Here is an 18,256-nt window from a genome sequence, read left to right as displayed (position 1 = left end):
AACAATTATAGCAGCATTGTCATAAGCCGATGGCACGGTCTAACAGCCACAATTTGTCGACAGTCCCGGTTACAGCGACAACGCCGCTTACTGGATAGGAGCAACGGACGCGAACAACGAAGGTTTTTTCAAGTGGACCGACTCGTCGCCATTCAGTTATTCTAGTGAGTCGTCCTGATTTAACCATGTAACCATGCCCTTGAAATTTGACTTAAAATAATTATATTTTTGGTCGAGAGGAGAACGGAGTTGATGAATCGCTAACTTAAGATATGCTTACTTACTATCGTCATTTTTAGAAAAAATTATTTTTTGGCGTCAACTTTTAGTAGAGTGAGACTAACCAATTTGTATATTAAAAAAAACAATTCAACGCTCTAAGTTCTTTAAATTACGCTTTTTTAAATTATTTATAACTAGCTTATTTCTTTCCATCAGGGGTGTATTATTTGACAAATAAAGCATTTTTGATTCGTTGAAATACTTGATTTCTGTTTTACATATTTTGAATCTAAGAAAGGATAAGTCCTCTAGCCGCGAGTGCCTAAAAAAAACACAAAATAAGCTTCTGAGAATCTGAAAAAAATATCAAATGATTCCGATTCAATAAGGAAGAGTTTTTGCATTTCTCATTTTTTTTAAACGTTTGTGTTTAGTAGAAAACAATTTGTGTGTTTTGATAATTTTCACTTATTCCCTTTCTCGAATAAGCGATTCTTCATTTTTACATGATGATAACTAGTGCTTGATTTACCTTAAATGAGCATAAACAAAATCGCGACAATTAATCTTAAAGAAAATACGCCGAATCAAGGTACATTTCCCCCAATGTTTTGTCCTCGATGTTTTCGGTAGAAACTTTACCAAAACTCTGAAAAACACGGACAACGAATACAATTTGAATTTATATACTTATTTTAAACTTTTGATTAATTTAGATTGGTATCAGGGATACGTGCATCAGTCGCACGGTGGATCTAATTCGAAACAACCTAACGATGACGGGCTCAGCCGACAAGACTGTGTCGAGCTGCGGCAAGTGTACGTATCGCAAAATCGTTTATTCAAGTACTTCAATCGAAACGCCTCGTACACGTGGAACGACCGGGATTGCTCGGTGAAAAACCGATTTCTGTGTCAAACGCAACAACATGCATCTCCGACCAATTATTACGGTAGGCTTACCAGTAACTTACAATGCTTAAGATAACGGTTAGGTAAACTTAATCATAAGCAGTACAGTCAGGAAAGTTTGGAAGTATGAGTTAAACCGTTCTTTCTGACACCAAATACTTAATGAACCGTGAAATCTCTAGACACCCTCGGTTTTGGGTGAGTTACGGGTATATAGTAACACGGGATGGAATGGAAGTAATTTTAAATTTTGATTAGACTACTGACTGAGTGACTGAATCGTATGATGATAATATGTCTGTAACGGTAAAAGGTTTTCGTTTGAACTAGAAGTGATGTGTCATAACTCATAATAATAGCACATAGGTATAAGAAATGTAATGAATAGTTCAATGTGCAAAAGGATCAAGGTCAAGCAGTTAACCAATATCACTTTTGATGAATTCACCATTTCGCTTACATTTACTCTATTGGACAATCTAAGTGTAGATATATTTCCATCGTTCCAATAAGTAGTACACGAGCAAGTTCTGTCATACCAGTTGCTTGTCATCAAACCCAAACAATCATTCCATTAAAAATTATTATTGAGGTGGTTACTGTTACAGATTCAGACGAGACGAACTGCAACTTGACGATTAAATTAACAACTGAAATGCGATTCGTTTCGGTATCGAGCCCGGGATTTCCACAACCTTATCCGGACAACTTGGACTGCACCGTCAGCTTGGAAGTACCGCATGACTACCAAATAGAAGTAGAGTTTGAAGAGCTGATATTAGAAAACGAATCAACGTGAGTACCAAGCTTGCTTATTTTTTTTATTGAATTTGCGTTAACTTGGTGATTGGACTATATTTTTTAATTTTAATTTAAAAAAACCCTATTAGCTTGTTCTTACAAACTATAGTTTTGGAGATACAGCGTGAATACAAGAATAGCATTAATATTTTTTCTTAATTTGTTTTATCCAGTTCAATATTTAATTTCTTGATTAAAACTGTAATATTATGATGAATGCCATTTAATTTTATAAAGATAATAAAAACGTGGATTTAACAGATTTTCCTATACTAGACTCCTAAGGCATATGACACTTATATACAGATGTATGTAATTTGTATTTCACTTAAGTTGTACCATTTTTTCAAACAGATGTAGCTACGATTACGTGGAACTAATTGCTGGGGATGAGGGCCAGGGACCTAAGTACTGCGGTGATAAGAGCGATGTACTCAAACTGACGAGGTACGTCACCAAGAAGTCCAAGTTGAGAATACATTTCGTGTCGGACTACTCGCACTCGTTTAGTGGATACAAGGCTCGGGTTTCGGCCGAGCACGGTTGGTTTATTTTTGTAAAACCCATCTATTTGACAAGTACTAAACGAAAAATGCACATTGTTTATTATGTTTAGTGAACAACGAGTGTGACGACGCAAGGCAACAGATGTACAACGGATCGTGTTACCTGTTCGCCAGCTACCCCGAAGTGTCATGGCATACGGCCAGGAGTATTTGTAACGGAATAAAAGTAAGAGCAAAATTATATAGATATACTCCGTTTCCCCACGTTTTGGTTTCTGCGCGGATGCGTTCTCTCGTGGAACGGTGTATAGTAAAGAAATTAATTGGATATTCATCGTTATCGGATGCCAAAAGATCAGGATTTCCGGTTGCATTGATTTTAAATTAATTGTAAGAAAGCCTCGCAATTGCCTCCACTTAATCTTATCTTTCAAGACTGTCGCAACGGTCTTGCCGCATCAAATATTTTTTATTTAAGCGAAAAACACACACTCTTGTTATTGAAACATGCACCAAGGTTTGTTGGAGACAATATTGAAATTGCAGAATTTTTCTTTTTCTTTAAGGCCGAGCTAGCCAGCGTGCACAGTGCCGAAGAAGAACAGTTCGTCGAGTCGTTTATACGAGAGTCGACTGAGAGTAGGTCTGCCATTTATTGGCTTGGAGGAGCGTGGGATGACAATTATTGGCACTGGGTTGATAATTCGACTGAAACTTTTTCTGGTACGTATATCAACAGTAATATTAAACTTAATCTATTGCTGATAATCTATAGTTAAAATTTCAAGACTGCTTTCTTTATAGTAAAAATAATAATTTAGCAATTTTTTCGTGTTTTCGTTTTTACAATTTAGCACATTTGACAATAAAACTATGTATAGCTTAATAAGTTTATAAGACTTCAAAGGACATAATCACTAAATCCCCAATGTTGGTTCACCACGTGATTTATTTTCCCATCAATGTTAAAAACCAAACCCGAAGAAAGGATTTTCTCCTTCAAAGGAATAATATAATAGAAACTCCATTCTTTACTAAATCATTATTTAACAGGGACGTCCAGAGAATTTTTCCAAAAATTGAAATTTTTATTGAAACTACCACAACTTTATAAAATTCAAGGGGTTTTGTCCATACAGAATACGGATATATGAATAATAATGCTATATCAAATATATAGTTATAGATATCACTATTAATAATTGCCAGACCTATCTAGACACCATCTGGGTAGAAAAATAACCACCACCCGGTCCTAAACTGTGTTTAATTAGTTGAAAAAGTCAAACTAGCAGTAAAATAATAACAGCTTCCGATATTTTTTATATGACAAACATTTTTTTTAGTGTTTTTCCTTTTTATTATAAGGTTTAATACTAATTACCTACCTATATAAATTATGTAACTATAAATTATTCTTATTGGGTTCGTTTCCTGCGGTTTAAATATGTATACATCACAGGAAATTATGTAACCATTCTCCGACATTAATGATACTATTATTAAGGGTTGACCGTAATTTGTTTGTGTTGCAGCTTGGTTAGCAACGGGAAACACTAATACTCTGACATCTTACAAGAATTTGTGTCTGGCCATCAGTTGGCTCAACTCACCACCGGCCAACCTTCCCAGAGGACTCTATTGGACTGCAAACGTTTGCGATACCGTCGGAGGATACATATGCAAAAAAAATCAAATAAGTGAGTTTGTTGTTTTTTTTTAAACATGGACCACAAATACTGTCTGGCTTCATTTGGCGGTGTTTTCATATATCATGTTTCAGAGCCTTCGGATTACTTTAACTTGAACAAGACGGTGACTGGCACGAGTGGCGTCCTGACTTCATTGAACTACCCCGCCAACTACTATCACAACTTGAATTACTGGACGCACGTAGTAGGACCAGAACGGGCGCGAATAGTATTCCAATTCGGTTCAATAAACATAGAACCGCAAGTGGACTGCCTATACGACTCAGTGTCTGTGGTGGAGTTGACGGGGCGTGGGGACAACAGAACGATGACGGTTTGCGGTTATCGCGGTAACGACTTGGAAGAGTAAGTCAGAAGAATGTGATATTGTTTTGGCAGTATTGCAGGGACGAGCATTCCTCAAACACAATACCTACTTGTCTTTTCACAGCTATATTTTCGTCACGGATTCCAACGAGGCTTTCGTTCACTTCCAATCGGACTACTCGGTATCAAATTCCGGGTTTCACCTTAAATGGAACGTGGTCGACATGTCAGGATGCCCTTCACAAACGCTTACAGGCTCCGAGGGACAGGTGATCAGTCCGAACTACCCAAACTTCATTCTGCCCAATCTCAACTGCATCACCATGATACTGGCACCGGGTGAGTACTCTTACTTAAGTCCCTCGTGATTTTAAAACGTAATATTCTAAACACACACTTTGTTGCCAATTTAATTAACAATTAGTAAACTTTACATTTAAATTGAACGTTTCCAATTATTATCACGGTGATCTGTTATAATTAAATATTAGCGAATACACGGAATCAAGCTAGAATCGTGTTTATTTTAAATAATTATTTTTCTAATATAGTATTTATATTTCAATTGTTTTTTCACTACCATCGTTTTTTTGCAGTGGGTCGACGCATATGGATTGAATTCGTCGATTACAACTTGGACGATTCGCAGACGGTGAAAATTTACCTGTCCAGATCGGCAGACTACGTTATGCCGTTCAAACAAGTGAATTCCATTAACGACGGCGCTTTCATGTCGGAGGGCGAGAGTGTTAAAATCGAATACGTGACGAACCGTACGCCCCGGGGTAGGGGATTCAAAATAGCGTACAAAACGGGTGGGTAAAATGTACAAATTTACACTTGTAATTGTTCCTATTCGAGAACAGTTATTATTATTGTACCTACGGTGCTTAAAATTATTTGTATTTAATTTTTTATGCTTAGTATCCGATTTGGACGAGGAACGTGCTATAGTGTTGCCCAACGACACGGTTGGCTTTATGTACAGACTAAACCATCCGTTACCCATGCATTTCCCCAGACTCCGTTACAAACAAAGGCTGGTGACTTCCATAGGAAACACCATTCAACTACAGTTTAACCACGTGATTCCCGCACAAAGTACGATTGTACCTCTCAGTAGTAATAAATATAACAATCTATAGTGTTTCTTTAACCCTATTTTAAACATCAAAAGACTAATTTTTACGTAGATTTTAAACTTTATTTTTATTTGAATAATCAATTGATTCATTTATTTAAAAGGAATTGTTCGAAAGTAGTAAGACGAAATATATTCTAGAGTCTGATAAAATAATATCTCCATATAGTTTGAAACTGTCTGGTTCAATGATCCGAACGCTCGATCTTTATAAGAAATGTGGATCAAAAGTCTAATTTTTCAAGGTAAACCGAATCGGTTTGTGTTAAATTTATGTTGTTTTGTAAATTTCAGTGGACACAGCACTAGGCCGTACCGTCTGTCCAGGTCCACAATCGGGTACCATAATCGAAATTCACGATCACTACGCCTCTCAAAACGGAACATGGTGGCTGTTATGCGAAAACTCCGATCGAATTAAGTCCGTACCAATTTCAATATCGTCGTTTCTCAACACTATGACTATAGTCACGATTTACGGCCAGACACAGACGGTCGATTTGGTATCTGTCAACATTTCGGTGTCAGTGAAACACGGTAAGTATTGCTGGTTGAAAAACTAATGCCGTGTTGTGTACAAATGTCAGTGGTATGTTGTTAACTATACGGAGCTTTAGAGCGCCTAAAATCCCAGGGATAAATTTCACATGTTTTCGCGTAAACACTTTTATCCGTTGACTTCAGTTATTATAATTTGGGCTTTAATTAGCATCATATTTTCTCAAAACATCGGGCGGAATGTGCGCGAAATATTTATTGTAAGCTGTACAACGTTACTATGTGTTGTTATCTAGACTCCAAGTCGAAAAACAAACTGATCACGCTGTCAAAACTTCCGGTCATGAATCGCACGAAAATCGAATCGTGTGCGCCTAACCCATGCATTAACGGTGGAACGTGCGTGCTCAGCGATGCTTCCAAGACTTACTACTGCAAATGTCAAGGAAACTACACAGGTAAGATGTGTGATACCCACGGCTCAAGTTCGTTGGTTTGACATGGACAATTCGACGGCCTTTGACCTCCGACGGTTGTGATTGCAGGTCTGTTCTGTTCGTTGAATCACTGTGACCTGGACCATTGCGTTTTCGGCGAGTGTCAGCTGACCGGCAACAACGGCTACGAGTGCAAATGCCAATACGGTTACACGGGTAGGTTCTGCAACGAGAAGATCAAACCTTGTGACCTGAACCCCTGCAAGGACCGCGGCGAATGCTTGGCGTTGGGCGATTCCGACTACCAGTGCCGGTGTTATGCGTATTGGACGGGTGAGATTAGATCCTGTACCCACGCTGTGTAGATATTTTTAAGTATCTCATTTGTCATAAGGAAATGAATTGTTGTACTTAACGTCCGTTATAGGCGACCAGTGCGAGAAGAAAATGCTTCACATAACGTACAAACCGTTGACCGAGCGTATGATACAGGAACCGTTCTGGTTGGGTCTGTTGACAGTGTTCATGGTGTTGGCCATCTTGGGTATAATATGGTGCGCCAAACGTCACGTGCCCGAAAAAATCGAAAAGATACTGTCCGAAGAAGCCGAACGCAGCAGACGATGTAAGTCGTGATTGTTTCATTCGCAATATTACCACAGATTATATAAAACCAGTTGGTGCACTCCCTGTTAAAGCAAGTAATCGCTGAAAACGTTAACAAACCAAATTCCTTCTCAACTCAGAGTTCTACTACTGGTAGAAAAAAAATTCTTTATGAGAAATTGCTGTTTCCGAACTAAGCATCACTGAATTTCTTGATTGTTATCACTTATCACCGATATATTATAAAAATAATTTGATAACATATTATATTAAAATGTTTTGTACAATAATTGTATTTCTAAAATATGGTCGCACTTAGATGAGGAGGGTTTCAGTTATCAGTAAATGGTGAAGTGCGCCATCTGCTTTTATCTAATCTGTGGTATTACTTGCAAATACGAATATTCCAAAACAATAGGAAAAGATAAGTGCGGAAGTTAATGCTCTTAAAAAAACCCGAAATATGCATGCTTTTATGCGCTAAAAATATCCTACATAATAATAATAATGCACTAATAAATACCCAAATATTCCCTTCAAAATGTACATAATTTTATTTTTAAGTATAATTTGTTAATACATTTTAATATGTTTTTTTTTTAAATACGTTGACATTAATTGTAACCACAAATAATAAATACAAGATACTGTAAATAATGTTCTTGGTATCTGTGACGGGTGAATGCGGTCTAAGATTAAATAGTAATAGGCATTTTTTTTTAGTATCTACCAGTCTCAGAATTAATATGGGATTTTGGTATATTTAAATCGTAAAAGGGAGTTTGTAAACACATATTTTAACTACGAAAGAGCGAGTACAATATTTATTTGTTTGTAAAGTACTTCTGAGACTAAAACAATAAACAACTCGTCCAAAAGCGTCCCGGAAAAACATTTTTTTTCTTAAATAGTTGCTTATGAAACTTTTATAAAATGCTATTAAATAATTGTACATTTTTGCAAAACAAGCTAATTATGAAAAAACACCTATACAAACTGTAAATAAAAAAACTTTCTTTTATAACTAGGCAATACATACGACACCACACCTTGAAACCAATTACTTAAACACTGATACACCTTTAAACTTGGAAAAGAAAAATAGTTTTAGTTAATATATTTATTTATTCCATTTGTTATTTATGTTGGAATTTTAAGCTGAGACGTCGATATATGACTTTAATTTTTATTTTATTCAAAAAGACATAATAAAATAATGTAATTTGTACTTTAGTATTGGTTTTCGAATTGATACATTTGAGTTTTGCTACTTACGCAACAATATATATATATACTAACAACTGTTATAAAACTTTATTTAAAGTTTATCGCTGTTCTGTTTTCTTTAGAGTATCGTTAAAAGAACATTCCACAATATTAAACACAGGTCGAAAGGTTTTCGTTAGTTTATGGCTAACCATAGTATTGTAGATGCAAAATGTATATAAAAGTAATAAATATGTCACTCGGCCACATTATTTCGATAAAATTAGGAATACAAATAGAATAATTTGATGTATTTTATTAGTTTATATAATCGAGTCCGACGAAAACCATAAACCAATTAGAGTTTTTACACAAAAAAAGAAAATATACCAAAATTTTGTTTGTATCTTTTTACCGTTGGCTGTAGTTGGAAAAATGTAAAAACTATCACAGTGAGAATACACGCAGATGTATTGAATACTGCACATACAATTTTAACCAATAAATTGTCACCGAATACCTGCAAGAGAAATTTCAAATTCTGCCTTACCCATCCAGACTCTATACCTAATTAATCCACTTATAACCATTTGCATCAACTTAAAATTTAGTTATAGTTGGTGCAAACGGCCATTGGTCGTCTAACAAACAATTTGTTGTACAATTAAGTCTAGGTGGATTACATGACTGGGTTTATTCACTCTAGCTATACCTACTTATTATTTTTGTGGTCCACAGTTACTGTGAACTCGTCTGGTCGGATGTCGAGCATGCGTGGCGAACTGCTGGTGCCCACCGTATTGACAAACGGAGTTACACCCTCGGAGGATGGGAACTCGCCGCAACAGTCACAAGCCAAAACGTTCCTCAGACGATTGGGTATAAGAAAACCTTCATTAATGAGCCTCACCAGTCCGTTACAGTCGGCCCGAACGGCTCGTACGTTCAGTCTGGACGACTTGCTCAGGCCACAAGCTCCGAGTAAGGTGTCGCCTACGCCCCTTTCCTACACCCCGTCCCAGTTGTTTGCTCTGTTATCACCGTATACTTTGCACCAACACCATTAACTACTTCTTTATACTTAAATATATAATACTTTCGTTACTTCACAGCATACTTATATCATTACATAGGTAACACAATCATAGTTTATTTCGATATTTTAAGAAATATGATTGTTGTAGTGCATCTTCGGAATTTTACTGTCAATTATTTATTTTTTTTTAATAATACACTGTTATGAAAATAATTTACTATAGACCATAAGCAACATTTTCAAATATCCTTAAATGAATGATATTTATAAGGTTGAGTGAGTTATAACACAATTAAGACGGACCAGCATAGTCCACGAATAATTAAAAAATTATATATATATAAATGTACCTAACAAAAAATACACTTGACCGTATTTCGGTAGGAATGCTATTATCATCAACGCTCATCTTACAACACACTTAGTTATAGCATTGCTACTGAAATACGCTAAAGTGTATTATTTTTGTGGTTAAGGTTTTTTTACAAATTTTAAGTTATATACAACCACAAGTGTTGCTAAAGTTTTTCTATATATTTATTCGATACTAGCATGGGATTACAATTTTTGGCTAATTTTAATTTTGATTCTTGAAAAGTAAATAGTTGATATTTCCAGTTCTTACTAAAAACAATTAATAGCTTAGTTCAATTATACTGCACATTATAATTCTTATAACCCGTAATGCGTGGGTCATTTACACAAAATGTCATATATTTTATTTTATTATTAATATTTTTATAGTAAGATTATATAATATTATGAACAGCTGTATTAATATCAATACCTTCGTAAATCATAACACTATAGTTGACGCGTCTACTTCAGCTTGTAACTACCTTTTATTTTATTTTTTTCAATTTCTCATCTACTATTGTACCATAGTTCTTATTATACCTACTATTAGCGCACCTTATACTTCTCTTAAATAGTGTAATTACCCTAAAATACGGCAATCGAATCGAATTTTCAGTGAAAAGTTTTTCTGCGAGCAATCGATTACAATATAAACAAAAATCATCAATATTATATTTGTACAGCTAACAGAAAAATCCATTAATAGATTGCAATTTCACTATTACTGGTCAATTAATTCAATCTATTTGATTTACCTAGTTCAATTTAAGTTATGTATTCACACAGGGGCGGATACAAAGGAGCTCAAGCCCCTCCCTTATGTATTTAAATTGTATGCATTAAAATTGTTTTTAATGTTTATTTTTTTTATAATATTATATTTACTATGTAAACTTTAACTCTATGACTATTGTTATACGTAAATGAAATGAACTTTTAGATTCTAGATCCACCTCTGTATTTATATAGCTTTGATAATATATTATCTTATTTAAGAGGCCGAGTTAAACAAATCAGCAGTTAATATGTAACTTTACAAGTTACAACATTTAACAAGTGCTAACAAGTATATTTCAATTTATTAATAACTGAAATCAGCAGTTAATATGTAACTTTATAAGTTACAACATTTAACAAGGGCTAGCAAGTATATTTCAATTTATTAATAATTTAAATTCGCAGTAATAAAAATAATAATAATAAATATTTAAATCTTGAGAGTTATAAGTTGATTTATTTACTTGTGGTCGGTGAACATCTCTGTACAATCACTTTCTTAGTTCATCGTTAACGACGAAAACTTATTCGAACTTTTGTGTTTTTCAACATAACTACAAATTCGCCCACACTTTATACTTACTAATATTAATGGTTACCTAGAGCTCGTGTGTACTCGTGTAGCGATTCGGTTGCCGGTATGAACCGCCCCTTTAACGACACGGTTTTTTTTTACCATGTCTCCTTGAAAACTTCGCAGGGTTCAACCAGCACCGGACCAAGCAGAAGAGCACGTCGCCGTCGAGACTTCGGACTTCCATAGCGGACAAATCGGAAATCCTGCAACAACTGATATCGCCCGGCCTGGAGCGGCAGGCGAGTTTCAACGACGAGATCAACCTGGTGGACAAGCTTTCCACGAACAACATCAGTCCCAACGACATATACCTGCCGTTGTCGCACCGGTCGCAGGAGACCAGCTTTTCCAACGATTGTTCAATAGGTAAGCGCCGCAGCAGGTAACGGATGATGGGTTTACTTGTACATAGTTTATAGGTACAACGCACATGTAAATATATATTAAAAATGTATTGTATATCATCAACACGATGTATATTTTGTAATCTGGCACGAACTTCAGACGAGGCGGTGCAAAAGATCGAGAAAAAGGTCACGTTCGCTCGGCTGATGAACAAGTTTCAGTCGGAAATGAGCTCGACCAGTTGCTCTGAAGTGGACGGGCACGCCAAACGAGCGTCGCGCTTGCCCAACCCCAACCAAGGCAGCGACTCCATGTCCAGTCTGGATTACGCTTTGGGTACACCGCTTTTAAAAACAATTAATTTTATTCGATTTCAATGTTATACCGCACTTAATCCGCAGATTAGATAAGACCAGGCGGGGCACTTCGTAATTTACTAGTAACTGAAACCCTCTTCGACTTGTGTGACCACACGTTCTAGAAATGCAATTATCACACGAAACATTTTACTACAATATGTTATCAAATAGTTTTTATAATATATCGGCGATAACAATTAATAAATTCAGTGATGCTCAGTTATGAAACATCAATTTTTCATAACTTTTTTTGTTGAAGAGGGTTTTGGTTTGTACACATTTTCGGCGATTACGTTGCTTTAATAGGGAGTGCACCATCTGGTTTGATCTAATCTATGATTACACTAGCTAGTATCCGTGCGAAATTGTCCACTTATGTGAATGTATTCACAAGCTCTTTTTACACGATAATTGTTATTTTACTGTGTCTAGCATACAGCATACTAACTATAGTATATTAAATGTTGCATTTAATCTATTATACCTACTAGAATTATAACTAAAATCTCTTTACACCATATACTAGAGAATATAATAAGCATGAATATTTATTATTATTATATAAACTCGTTTAAAATGTATTAACTATAAATTGTACTAAGTATAGAAGCTGAATATATAAAAGGTATTTTTCAAATAAATATAAAATACAGACTTTGTTTAATTCATACGAACCTAGAGGTTAGTGTACAAGCTATCACACTAGGCATAGCAAAACAACTATAATCGTGCAAAAAGGGCTTAAAACAGTTCAATGGCTGTTCGCTAAATATAAAATATAGCTATTTTACCAGACCGGTTAGGTTAGTGAAAATTGGGGCATGGAAAGAAAAACAACTTAAGTCTAATATTAGAACTGCTGTAGTTAAAAATATTATTATATCTTGACGTTAAATAAAATACACGCCGTTTAGTATACACGCTGCAAATTAGTATAATATAAAACCGATTGCACATAAACTGCGAAATGAATGCATTAGTGAAACTTATAGGACTTATTACGTAGTCATTCTAATTCTGGACTTGGGTAACCTGCAGTCAAACTCCTCGAACCTTCTCGGTTTTCTTACGTTCTCGCAGACAGATATTATGAATTAAATAATTTGAAAAAAATAATAATCAAACTCATGGTGATAATAGTTGAGGACTGAACAGTTAGATAGTTCTCTCGTAGCTATTAATATATTTAAAACTGTATTATAGAACAAAGATCCTATAATAATAGATAACACAACTTATTTTTTTTCCTATTTCCAACGGTTTCTTTGGTTTCACGAGAAAATAATAACTTAATAAAGACACAAATAGGTTGTGTTCAAATGTTTAAGATAAGTTTTTATGTATTTTATCAATGACAATTATAATTTCAGTTTTGTTTAATAATATAAAGAGATAACAAACAAATACACGTGTCGTTTTAGTAGGGAAAAAATAATTCTTGAAAGAATACAACATCATTCCTTACGTTGCTCTAAGTGATTTCAGCAGTCTTTCATTAAGTATATTTAAAATTTGCCTAAATACGTTATTATAGTCGGTAAAAATAGACTATAGTCAGCACTGATTTTTTTTCTTTCTGGATTATATTATTTTATTTTGTTTAATGCGCATCATACTTAATCACATAAATAAAAAAATGTTTACTACGGTGTCCATTTTTAGAGACTTGTCGAAAACCAAATCAATTACTCCTAAACGAGTACCAGCAACGGTCGTCCAATCAAAAGGCGATGAGCGCCGATTCGATACTGGCAATGTTCCGTAGTTTCAATCAGACGATGGCTATGACCGAAATGGGAAACTACTTGTCGGCTTCGACCACACCGAGCTGTTCGAGTCTCCAAGACGAGATAGTCGGTTGCAGCGAAGACGATTCGTTGATGTCCAGCGCCGTGCATTCGCCTGGCAAAGAATCGCCTACACGTTACCGGTACTCGAACACGATTCAGGTGAGCTCACATCAAATTCACTGACTGTTAGTTGTTATATCTAAGAACTGCAAGTTATTCACATAAAAAATGCCTACATTATCTTTTCAGCTGCCCGTGGTCGACATGTTGAGCTCGCAGAGAAACAACTCGAACAGCCCTCTTAACAGTTTACAACACCCTCCGTCCATACTGCTGGAAGTGCCCAACTACCGGATGGATTGTCTGTCGCCTATCCATGAGCTACCGACGCCCATACCGTCACCTTCCCTCACGCCCGTCGTATCCAGGAGGTCGGCGTTTGGCTGTCTTAAAGACGCCGGCGACCAGGTACAATAATGTATTCGCGGTTTCGTTAAAATATTGTTATTCGCTTCGAAACAATAACTTTATGCTTATCTAGTTTATCTAGGTCTGTTGATGATATTATGCAAAATATAAAATTGTATGAATGAAACTGTCTACGTCGGAGTGGTAAAAATTGTTTCTTAGATGTGTACAACAGATTGAGATAGATTATGATTTAAAATTTCACATCGAAACTCCATAAAATGTATTTACAGTTTTTAATCTCGCTGTCATTTCATTAGTTCAGTATTCGATAATTTCTTAACGTACTCAACAAAGTATTGCAATAGCTTATAAGGTTTACATTGAGTATAGATTGTACAATTTTTACTCAATGGTTTTATTAAGGGTTGTGATCACTTTTAATAGCATGATCAATTGTTAAAATAATTGGCATCAACTAGATTAAAGGCTAGGTACTATTAGACGGTTGCAAAGCCAGTTCCATCGTCTAAATTAGAAAGTGCCGTTCAGAGAATAAGAAAAAATAATAAAGAGTTAGTGTAGCGGTACGTGGTAATGGAAGTCTAAGATTTAGTGAGAGATTCTAATTTACCAAATGAGTACGTGAGATACGGTTTAGGTATGGATTTGATAGTAAAGGGAAGAAAATAAACAAGACCGGAAGAAATAGTTTAAAATTATAAAAAAAATATAACGAGATATCACAATAAAGCAATGGTCAACGATATTTGGCCCCGAGTGTCGATTGGAATCCGTAGAGATAGTAGAGATTACTGTTGGAGAACAATGTTGGCTGATCCTAAAAGTTAAAAATTAGTGAATATAAAGAAAAATAGCTACGTATGTACTTTTTTCGTAACATTTGTTATGCGTAATAAATAAAAAGTAACACCAAACTAAATAGAACATCTTCTTCTTCACGCATGTCCTTATACTTAAATTTTTAATCGTTGTGGGCATAATTTCATTAATTTTTTTCTAGTCTCCATTCAGCAGACCGTCGGAGCCGACACCAACCGAACAACAACAGCAGCTGAAACCCATTCCCACGTTGGTCATACAACAGCCGACACCCATAAATTCACCCAGCATGGAGTTTCCAGGATCACCGCCCCCGCACAAGGAGAAAAAGCTGAGTCGAAAAATGTTGAAGGACATGGACAAGCCTATCTCGCTCGATTTACCCGCTCCCCCACCCGTAATCACGGTCACTTGCATGAGCGACTCGGACACCGAGTCGGCGACTACTAAGAACGGTACGGACTCGTCAAAGAACGACTGCGTCGGCGGCGGCGCCATGTGCTACCTAAGCCCTTTTTCCATGTGCTCGCGCGCCGACCGAATAGCGTCCGAGTCTAATCTCAGCTCGTCCGGGTATAGTTCTGGACCATCACGGTGCAATTCGAACACCAGGCTGTGCCCTCTTGAACCGGAAGAACATCAACCGGTCAGACGAGCTTCGCCACTGATCCACGCGCCGCCCAGGATCAGGGAGGCCGACTCCGAAGAAACCACCTTTTCCGAGAACGACGACGAAGGTTTCGACACGGAACCGCCAGATTCCAAGGCGTCTCCTCACAGGAAACCCTGGGCTCGAGACAAGAAATCCGGTAAAACCTCCATAGAAGCGGTCGAGGCGGCCGGGCAACCTACAATGACGGTAGTCGACCAACCAAACTCCTGCGTCGCCAGCACGTCAGAGACCATAGCCGCCGCCAACCGGCCGTCTTCTCCTTCGACGTCCGCTTATCGACATCCGTTGCCGTCTATCATGGTCCAACAATATCCATCCACGTTACACCTATCAACGGATATGCTGGAGAAGAGTCCGGTGAGCTCTAGAAGCGAGAGCCCGTTGAGCGACAAGACCGTGTTCAGGTTCTCGCCTATGTTTTACGGTCGAATTACCGACTCGGACAGTATATACGACTTTACCAGTTCAGATTGCGTGGCCAAGAAGCGTACGGGAAAGAAGAGAGAACGCAAACGGAGAGCACAGACAACGGTGGAGTGTACGCCGGATGTAAGTCTATTGGACGTACCGTGCAGAACGGTCAAGAAACAATCCCGGTCGAAACCCAACACCAGGCGACGGTCTAGGTCTCAACAAACGATCATACCCAGCTCATCGTCGTCCACCGACAGCCTCAACGACACTAAGTGAGTCCATTCGCAAATTCAATTATTTGTATTGGGTTTTCCGTTTTACTCGACTTTAACGGACATAAGCAATCAACATATTATTATAGTTAATACATTGTCCAACTAAAAATGAAATACTTTCCCGAAATGTGTTATTAATAATTATTGTTGTTCTTAAACTAACTATTCACTCGATGTAAAAAGTTACAAAAAAACTATAACTCTGTTGAATATATAGTACCTATTGTGCTAGAAAAGAAAAAATAACAAGTATATTAATATACATAGAATATATTTTACAACAATATAGCTACGCATCATTTTTTATTTCCTCATTGAGATATTATAATAAGATTTTCCATTAAAATGTTTTCCGTAATCTGTTTGTATCGATAGAGCAAACAAATTCTCTCCTTCTTGTATTAACTTTTTCGTTAAAAATTCATACATGTATGTTTTTATAACACGGCGCTTAGCATATGCAAAACATTACAGCGGGGCGTACAATGTGTTCCAGAATTTATGAATCAATAAAGGCGAAAGAAAATATTTTCCTCAGAAGGTCTGTATTAGATTAGGTAGAATGTTACTTATTCACCATTAAACTAATATATTTAAGTCGTGCAGTGGCCACCCCGAACTATTTTCCCAGATTTTTTAATTACATTTCTTTTAGTTAAAACAAAGTCAACTAATTAATTTTAAAACGTTTGATTTGGTTTTATCTATTATAAATGGTGACTATATGTGCGATACACCAGTGAATGTATGAAAAGTATTTTAACATTCCCACAACAGGAATAATTGTATGGGTTTCCTATGTGTTTAATAAACATTTACACGCCTACATAACACTATCTTGTTTACAATAAATACAAATTTTAAATGGTACATTTTTTATGTTTTTGTCGTAGGAATGTCAATTACAACAAACTCAATTATTTGGGCAATTCGATCAAGAGAAATGTTTTGGCAGACGACTGGTTAACGGCGGCGGTTGTAGCGAAAAATGGCCAAGACAATAGCAGGAGGAAATTCAAATACGATCAGACGAAGAGCAAGAAATTGCGGTAAAATCCATTGAGGGCCTTCACCTACTGTTTCAGCTTTTAATAATATTTATTTCTCCACCCACAGGTTCCAAAACAAAACCGTAAGCGACTGCGGACGATACGGCGAGTCGGACTGTAACGACGAAGAAGACATGGCGGGCTTCTCGTCTCTGCCAACACTATTGCACTTCAAAGCCGATCCGGTCAAAAGCACTGACAAGATAACAAGACGAGATAAACCCAGAAAACAGTCAAAAAAGAAATCCGTCACTTCCGACTGACCTTGAGTGTAAATTACTTTGCAGTGCAAAAACGTTTGAAACCCAAAATAAAGTACAACAACTCAATGTTCTACGAGGAATTATTCCATTACATTATGAGTAAAAAGACAAGTGACAACCTTAAAAGTCCCAATAGATCAACTGTAGAAAATCTAACGTTCATTTTTATTTGTAAAAAAATTGTTTTTTTAAATTTTTTATAACAGATTGTTTTTAATCCGCTTAGTAACTAAACCTACATATTATTACTATTTTTATGAGTATTGCCATTGAGTATAAATTAGATAATTTGTTACACTTTATACTTAATGGCATTGCTCGCTATAGTTATTATTATAGTAAAGTCTGAAGTCTAGACAATCTTAAATATTACAACCAGAGAGCAATGCGAACTTGATGGATTCCCATCGCTAGAAAAGCGTAAAACATTAGCAATACTTATATATGTACAATTTTTTTAAAATTAATATTATTTAAGTTATAATTAACTCAAACCATTTATTTTTATTTCTTTTTCTATCGCTTAATAAATAACAGATCTGTGATATTACCATTATGATTGAGTGTATGTAGTACGTTCTTAAGTTTATCTATTTATTATTATCGTGTGACCGATAAAAAAAAAAGTCTCGTTATTACCGACTTGACGACAAACACCTTATCGAGTATTCAAAATTAATACTGATATTCAGTTGAAACAATAATTATTATATAACACATACAAACTTTGAAATAAAATGTTG

At 36.0% G+C, this 18,256-nt stretch overlaps 2 protein-coding genes across 5 annotated transcripts in view; one reads left to right on the top strand and one right to left on the bottom strand.

Annotated features, from left to right (window-relative positions):
- Positions 1–18,066, top strand: part of LOC126838643 (uncharacterized) — a 58,707-nt gene extending 40,641 nt beyond the window's left edge. For 2 of the 4 annotated variants that reach the window (XM_050573235.1, XM_050573238.1), the window contains 23 exons: positions 64–164; positions 939–1,175; positions 1,743–1,929; positions 2,290–2,477; positions 2,552–2,667; positions 3,008–3,164; positions 3,977–4,141; positions 4,225–4,498; positions 4,584–4,798; positions 5,056–5,274; positions 5,384–5,560; positions 5,895–6,137; positions 6,395–6,556; positions 6,644–6,868; positions 6,963–7,160; positions 9,086–9,328; positions 11,218–11,460; positions 11,599–11,775; positions 13,461–13,747; positions 13,838–14,056; positions 15,021–16,198; positions 17,095–17,250; positions 17,318–18,066. In XM_050573235.1, the coding sequence (XP_050429192.1) occupies positions 64–164; positions 939–1,175; positions 1,743–1,929; positions 2,290–2,477; positions 2,552–2,667; positions 3,008–3,164; positions 3,977–4,141; positions 4,225–4,498; positions 4,584–4,798; positions 5,056–5,274; positions 5,384–5,560; positions 5,895–6,137; positions 6,395–6,556; positions 6,644–6,868; positions 6,963–7,160; positions 9,086–9,328; positions 11,218–11,460; positions 11,599–11,775; positions 13,461–13,747; positions 13,838–14,056; positions 15,021–16,198; positions 17,095–17,250; positions 17,318–17,513 (5,563 nt within the window). In that variant the 3' untranslated portion in view covers positions 17,514–18,066. Of the gene's footprint in view, positions 1–63; positions 165–938; positions 1,176–1,742; positions 1,930–2,289; positions 2,478–2,551; positions 2,668–3,007; positions 3,165–3,976; positions 4,142–4,224; positions 4,499–4,583; positions 4,799–5,055; positions 5,275–5,383; positions 5,561–5,894; positions 6,138–6,394; positions 6,557–6,643; positions 6,869–6,962; positions 7,161–9,085; positions 9,329–11,217; positions 11,461–11,598; positions 11,776–13,460; positions 13,748–13,837; positions 14,057–15,020; positions 16,199–16,675; positions 16,717–17,094; positions 17,251–17,317 lie in introns of those variants that run through there. The other 2 variants (XM_050573236.1, XM_050573237.1) reach the window with 2 other exon arrangements.
- Positions 1–18,256, bottom strand: part of LOC126838646 (uncharacterized) — a 221,124-nt gene that overhangs the window by 85,621 nt on the left and 117,247 nt on the right. The window lies entirely within an intron of this gene.

This window comes from Adelges cooleyi, unplaced genomic scaffold, assembly GCF_023614345.1.
Source record: "Adelges cooleyi isolate 19-005CV unplaced genomic scaffold, UGA_ACOO_1.1 ACOO_flye_CR_arks_rails_tigmint_CR_PRNA_30, whole genome shotgun sequence".
In the NCBI taxonomy this organism is placed as follows: domain Eukaryota; kingdom Metazoa; phylum Arthropoda; class Insecta; order Hemiptera; family Adelgidae; genus Adelges; species Adelges cooleyi.
This window is presented reverse-complemented; position numbering and strand designations above follow the sequence as displayed.